The following is a 7,251-nucleotide window of genomic DNA, read 5'->3' as shown; positions in this document are numbered from 1 at the left end:
TGGAGGAAGAAGAAACGTGTTTATGGAAGACGAAGAATGGTTCATAATGGTAAATGAAACTCTTGATCCCCTTTATTAATTAATTATAATTATTAATTAAATATCAGTTCAAGAACCAGTCAAAGGGATTCCAATGGTCTTCTAGCGTGGTGGTCAAAAGTCCATGTAAGCACGCCAGCTATGTTTTCCGTCACACGTGTTAATTGCACTTAACGTCGAGTGATCAGTTTGTAAACAATTGATAACGTTAGTGATTGATTTGTAACTTTTGAAACTTCTGTGAGAAATACGAAAACTTACTTAAACATTAGTGACCAAGTATGTAGTTGACCCTTGTTTTTATTTACTCACCTCAAATGATATGAAGATTAAAATACTATAATGGAGGGGCTAAATTACTGATTATTAAGAAGAACCTTGAATATTGGTACCTTTTATCATTTTTATCTTTAGGGAAAGGAAGTCTTTCGGCTTTACCGCTTTCGAGAGCCAGATAGTTTGATATTGGTTGTCAAAATCATATAGAATATGAGTTGGAATATCTTCTAGGATTAACCCAGAATTTATATTAATGTTTTTCACACAATATATACCCACACATATTGGTATATAATTTCTCACTCCTTTTTTCCTGCAAAAAGACTGGAGAAATAATGAATCCAAGTTCTCTGGAGATTAGCTTGAGTCTTAAGCCAACATATGTGCCTAAATCCTTGAGCAGCTTGCTCTTTGAGCTATCGAGGATTGATAATGAGTACTATAAGTTATCAGTGTTGAGTGATTATATTCGCAAGCATGAAGACGAGTTAACCAGGGTTGAGGCTTTAAAACATGAACTTCCTCAGAGCTACCTACTTCTAATGGAGGGTAAGTTCATTCTTTAAAACAATAACTCAAAGAAATTGTTTCCATTTTCTCTTTACTTCCTGATTTTTTCCATCTTTTGAAACGTATATAGCCATTGAAAAACTAAAGGAGGAATTCCTGAACATAAAGAAAAATCTGCAAACCAAGAGGGAAATCCAGGAAATTAGATGCAGTGCTACAGAAGAAGATTGTGTAAATAAGCAGAAAACATTGAATAATTCTGACATGTATGAGACTCTATCTCTCAAGGGTTCAAATCTCAAAGAAATCCAGCAGCCATGCAATCAGGAAAGAAGCATGGAAGGGTTATTGTTGGCATGCAAAGAGAGTGGTTGGGTAGATTCTCTTGGATCATCAAGCAGTGGAAAGGAAAAGGAGGCAGCAGCCATTGTTGAATCATCGAGAAATTATAACCAAGGTTTCTTGTATCTGATCAAGAAAGAAGATGAAGGTTTATATAATTATGATGGCCCAAAGCCACTGACTCAATCAATTTGGAAGAACAATAGGATATGTTGGTCTTCAGAGCTTCATTCAAGATTTCTGGAGGCTCTGAACATGGTTGGAGGCATTGAAGGTCAGATCACTGAACATCACATATATAATTAGTTTGTGCATGGGAAGTTGATATAATAGTTTGAGTTGTTTTCTTTTCTTTTTTTTTTCATGTTAAACAAGCAGTGGCTACTCCAAAGCAGATTAGAGACTTGATGAAGGTTGAGGGGCTGACAATTGATCAAGTAAAAAGTCATTTGCAGGTTATTCAATCTTTTTTAAGCTTAATGTAATAAATGCACACATATCCACACTTAAACCAAAATTATATATCTGCAGACTTTAGAAATATTAATTTTGCAAAGAACATTTCATTTTAATCCCAATTTTTACTGTTTTGGAACATATAATAACCATTCTAAATATATAATTTCAGAAATATAGGCTTCGTTCTGGTAAGGATCGGTTGCAGTGCTGATGCATCAACATCAGGAGCTTTCTGAACTAGCAGATGTTCGCCAAAAATTGAATAATGTTTGAGGTAGCCATTCAGCCAGGTTCCTCCAACTCACAAGCAATGATTGCTTCTCTAATAGGAAGATAAGAGATGGACAGGGGCACGATGAGGCACAGTCATCCTTTTGAAAATTTTAAACTATTGTATATTTTAGATACTATTTTTAGTTATTTTCCATTGATAATCTATTTTAGTTTTTAAAAAATTTTAAGTTCATTATTTCTAAAATTAGAAGCTCACACCTTGATATAAAATCTTACTTACATCCATGAAGAAGGCTGTTCTTTTTATCTCCTCGGTCGGAGAACTAAACAAGCTAGAAAGCTAGTTACCTGGCTATATAGATATAGATAGTATTTTACATGTTATCTATAGCTGTATTTTTGTTATTTTTGTCATATAAATTCATTTACATTTTAATGCTAAAGAAAAAAAATAGAACTCTAAAAGTCATTTTTTTCATCTATGATCAAATAAATATACTTGATGGCTGAGGTTAAAAATATCTTAATCTAAAATTAGGTATTCATCTCCTCAAATTAATCGAATGAATGATTAAATTATATTTTTTTCATCATTGAAATATATTTTTAATTTTATTTTGATTATTAAATTTTGATTTTTTAATTTAATTATTTAACTTTGAATTATTCTTATTTTAATACTCTAACATTTGTAATGTTAGACACCTGGATTTATTGGGGGGAAATTAGGTACCAATTTGAAAAAATCAATATTGTTTAGGCACTAATTTTTTATTAAACCTTTTTTTAGTAATATTTTGTGCCATTTAGGACTTAATGAAATAAAATTTCTAAACTCTAATCTCAACCCTTAAACTCTCACCGACCTGACCCAAATCTCAAGCCCTCACTGACTTCACATAATGGTTCTTCCACAAATTTCACATAATACGAAACTCCTAATTTTTCAGAATTTGGTTGATCAAAAGCAATTGTTTTCTCTTGATTTGATTCGCATAATGGAAATGAAATGCCAGAAGATTAATCACCTAAATGACTTGATGATCTTTGTGCTTAGAAGAATTGCAATAAAAGCAAAATGAATCCCCTTTACAGTCTAAGCAATACATATTGCATTCGCCCCTAACTGCACCTTTGTGAGTTGTGCAAACTCTAAAAGAAACGCTATACTCAACAATGACTCTAGCCGTGGTGGCACCACCATTGTCCCAAAATGTTTCCCTTGGTGCAGTCGAGCAACGGTGGCTGACTCAACAATTGGCCCTTATCGATTCAAGGCTAAGACGCGCAAGAAAATTATCAACAAAATTGTGAACTTTTGCTAATGGATTGTTACTAGTGGTATTGTGAGCTTGCTATTAGTTGTTGGCTCAATATATATGTATATTGCAGCTGAAGAAACACATCTTTAGGTTAAATAAAGCAAGGGCATTCTCCATTTTTTAAATAGAAGAGAGAGCGGTACTGGTTCGTCGAGGAGCTTTGCTTCCTCTCTGATTATCTTTTTGTTTCAGATTAGATAATGTTTTTCTTGATGCATAATTGGAATGGTTGAACTTTACTGATGAGGTTGTACACGGGGTTTTAACTGAAGGGGAAAAGCATAAATATTCACATTATGGGTTCTGTTTGTTGCTGCTTGTGCACTGAGGAATCCGAGGATTATATGAATCCAAACATTAATGTATACATATACTGTTTATGCGTCGGTTGTCTAATTCAGAATTTCCTACACGTGTCACTAGTGGTTATATCTTCAAATAACTCTACTTTTATGTCTCAATAATGGTTATAAAACTGATGGTTCTATTGAATATTTCTTTGGTAGAACTTTTATGTTGTAAAAATATTTAGAAGTTTGGAAATATAACTATTTAATATTTTCTTTCTATGGTTCATGTGTTTGTTGATCGAGTTAGTAAATTATTTTCAGAACGTTCTGTCCAACATGTTTTGAAGGTAACCTTTCTTCACTGGTTTCAAAGGTGTTGTTGCCCACTTATGTGGTGAAATTTTGTTACTGGATATCTTTCCTGATCTGCTATGATGCTGCCATGGTGGTAATTCACATTTCTTGTCGTCTGCTAATTCTGATTTGGGACTCTAAACCACTTGTCTGTTTCTTGCTTATGAACCTCGCAAGGAAGTAATTTAGTTACAAGTCATACAAGGTTCGGATTTTAATGGATATATTATCTTCGTTTTATACTTAACTGTCATTTATGTGCAGATACTCCAGAGAATCCCAAGATCATAACAAAATGTTCCCACCATTCCATCTTGGTTGCATTTATGAATGGGTGGATAGAAGTGAAAACTGCCCATTCTGTGTAAAGGTATCCTCTCTTTTTTTCCCAGCTTAGAAAATGACAGAAGAATTTCCATTATCATCTCAAATGCAAACATGTATGTATAAAAGTAATCTCCATTGCTTAAATATTCATTAACATTTGTAATCCAGGACCAATCTCAAACATTTATTTTCTTGATGTTGGTAATTGAAATTATCAAGATGACTTCATTAATCTCAAGATTTCTGTACAAAATCATTAGGTCGCCAAGAATTCCTTGTTGAGAAATATTAAACAGGTAATAAATATGATAGGTATATGTATTTTCCACTTCAATTTGCATATGCCTAGCATCCAGGAAGCTATCACAGTATTGGTACTACCGTACTAGGTTGAGATTGAACTGAACCTCCTTGTTTGTTCCTTCCATGGCCTCGTAAACCCCTCTGCATGATTCATGTCAAAAGCTGGAGAATCAGTGTAATTGCACCAGGGTTGCAGCAAATCACATCGATTCATTATAAAGCACTTCTACAGTAAAAATAGAACCATGGTTTCTGAGAGAAGAGAGAGATAATATACCCTATTGTCAAAGAAGGAAACTGTGGTTGTACGGATGATGATGGTGGTGATAAGTTTTCTGCAGGGTTTTGCGGTTCCTGTTGTGCATGTTCAGACGGCGTCTTCTCTTTTTCTTTCAGCTTTATCCATGGCAGAAGTATTAATGAAGCCAAGAATGAAACTAGAAACTTCATGTATTTGAAGAATATGAGACGTGTGGTAATTTTTCTTTTTCTTTTTACCTTTTTTGCTAGCATGTTGTTCTGGTCATGGAACGTCCTTTCCTGTCACAAAGATTCAATCTCAAAATATCTCCACGCAATATTTGCTTTTTTTTTCAGATTTAATTATAGGTTTTTAAGTATTATAATCCAAGTCATGAAAGACAAGATCTTACTCTCTTATGCAGCTGTGAAATGGACTCATGCATGAGTTTATTCTGCATGTCAGAACAAATCATGGTTAATTAAACATAAAGCATTCAAATAACTAAAATATGTTGTGGAGCTTTTTTGTTGAATTTGATAGGCTGGTTTTCAAGAGAGTGTGAGCGCAATTTGCCTTTGTTCTAAGGGAACTCAATGCTATGACGGCAATTTTGCTAAAAAGGAGTTACGAAGACTAGCTTTGTTTAAAGCGTGGTGGTATTGACAAGATTTAAACTCAATCAATTTTAATGGGGTGTCTTTAATTGGCTTCAGAGTGTGAATAGGGGCTGTTTCTTTGAAAGAAAGTACGAGGCTGTTTTTTTTTGAAGTGGTGTAATATGTTATTTTCTTAGTTGTGTACTCTTTTTCTTCATTTAGGTTTAGGAAGGTTTTTAATGAGACATATAATCCGATTTAGCCGCTTTTAATCCCTTAATAAAATAGAAAAAAACTGAAATATGATGTTGAATTTTCAAATGCTTGTGTAATACCTTTCAAGTTCTTAGGCGCTTGAGAGAATTACCAATTTGTTGTTCCAAAAGTTGCAGGTCCCTCAGAGTCAAGGTATCAAGCCCTTCTCCTTGGAACTGTCTGCATTCAAGGATGAAGCAGAATTTCATGTTAGAAGATGAAGTTATAAAATTTAGAGGAATAATAATAAATTATCAATAGAAAATATAAAAAAAATATCATATACGGGAGCAACTTTCAAACATATGAAGTTACATTTGTACCTCAAGTTCCTTTGTAAAGCTTCAACAATTGAGGTAAGTTTCGAACATTCCAAAGACAAGTTTCGTACATTTGAGCTTTCAATCCCTTGAAGGATGCTAACTATCAAAGGAAAGGAAATTTTGGCTTATCCAAAAAAAGAAAAAGAAAAAACTATCAAAGGAAATTTTAACTGTATGAAATAATGATTTGCAGGATCGTATCATATACATTCATACGTGTGTAAATGAGTAATAAAATACTTAAAAATATAACATTTATGGTTATTTCTCAAATCCAAAGATCATTATTGTATTATATATTTAGATTTAGATTTTTTTTTATTAATTTGAGGTAAGTACAAGACAATATTTATTTAATCATTTGATATTAAACGCTCACACTCCTGGTATTCATGGTGTTTAAACCCGAAATCTCAAGGAATTACAACAATTCCTTTACTACTGAGATAATTGGTTCGTGCATATTTAAATATTTATTAGATATAAATTTTATAAAATTACAATATAATCTAAAATGAATACATGATTTACTCGGACAAAATACATTTTGAATAAATTTCATGATATGATGCAAGACATACTTGTGATTCAAAATCAGTTGGAGAAAGCTGCCTCGCTGCATATGATTTTTGTTCATATCGTTGTATGATTCTATCCAAGCTGTGTTTAGAACACGAGAAGTTAATTAAGGAAAATACTTACACTTGCGATGGAATTAAAATTAAACATTAGAAAATATTAAATTAATTTACAGTCAAGAAAAATATTTATTAAATATTTAGAATTTAAAAAAGATATAAAAATTTATTGACTAATGTTTAATGCAAAATGCCAGGAATGATTGTACATATGACTCATATATCTAACTTAATGTTTTATGAATTGTTGTTTTTTATATTTTATATTATTCTTGATATAATATCTAAATTAGTCAGGTCATTTTTTATTTATAAACAAGATGATATTATATATTTATATTTATATGTTTTATATTTTATATTTTAATATAAATAATGTAAATTAAAATTTATTTATTTTTTATTATTATTAAACAATGGATTCTTAGGTTATTACATTTGTATATCTTTAATGAAAAGTAAAAGGAAATGACAAAAACAGTGATGTATTCAATAAATAGAGCTATTTTTTTCAATCATCTTATTAGATGAATTATTATCTTTCAAATCATAATATTCCATTTACTCATTTATGCTGAGCACTCAAATCCAATGAATTCAATGTCATTATTAGATACACTTTATCTAACTAAATTAGAAAGAGGGTGAGGATTAAAACAGTGAAAATACTGAAAATAAAATCAAATTAAAGGAAATATATTTAATTAACAGAGTTATAGTAATATTTATATTAATA

The 7,251-nt window shown here is 31.5% G+C and overlaps 1 protein-coding gene across 3 annotated transcripts; it reads left to right on the top strand.

Annotated features, from left to right (window-relative positions):
- Nucleotides 1–620: 620 nt before the first annotated feature.
- LOC120161162 (transcription factor HHO5-like) lies at nucleotides 621–1,983 on the top strand. Of its 3 annotated transcripts, none has more exons than XM_039171423.1 (4): nucleotides 621–867; nucleotides 959–1,444; nucleotides 1,549–1,625; nucleotides 1,799–1,983. In XM_039171423.1, the coding sequence occupies exons 1-4, from the start codon at nucleotides 654–656 to the stop codon at nucleotides 1,838–1,840; spliced, it is 819 nt and encodes a 272-aa protein (XP_039027354.1). In that variant the 5' UTR covers nucleotides 621–653; the 3' UTR covers nucleotides 1,841–1,983. The 3 variants fall into 3 exon arrangements, with proteins under 3 accessions (XP_039027354.1, XP_039027356.1, XP_039027355.1); XM_039171425.1 differs by having other exon boundaries at nucleotides 1,584–1,625; nucleotides 1,799–1,824; XM_039171424.1 differs by having other exon boundaries at nucleotides 1,584–1,983.
- Nucleotides 1,984–7,251: the final 5,268 nt, after the last annotated feature.

Source organism: Hibiscus syriacus, unplaced genomic scaffold (assembly GCF_006381635.1).
Source record: "Hibiscus syriacus cultivar Baekdansim isolate YM2019G1 unplaced genomic scaffold, ASM638163v2 tig00111398_pilon, whole genome shotgun sequence".
NCBI lineage: Eukaryota > Viridiplantae > Streptophyta > Magnoliopsida > Malvales > Malvaceae > Hibiscus > Hibiscus syriacus.
This window is presented reverse-complemented; position numbering and strand designations above follow the sequence as displayed.

What these genes read in the sequence shown, in the direction of transcription:
- LOC120161162 (XM_039171423.1), top strand. Translation starts at nt 654, where the DNA reads ATGAATCCAAGTTCTCTGGAGATTAGCTTGAGTCTTAAGCCAACATAT. An exon ending in CATGGTTGGAGGCATTGAAG is followed by an intron (nt 1,445 to 1,548) that starts GTCAGATCACTG and finishes TTAAACAAGCAG; the next exon opens with TGGCTACTCCAAAGCAGATT. An exon ending in AAGTAAAAAGTCATTTGCAG is followed by an intron (nt 1,626 to 1,798) that starts GTTATTCAATCT and finishes ATATAATTTCAG; the next exon opens with AAATATAGGCTTCGTTCTGG.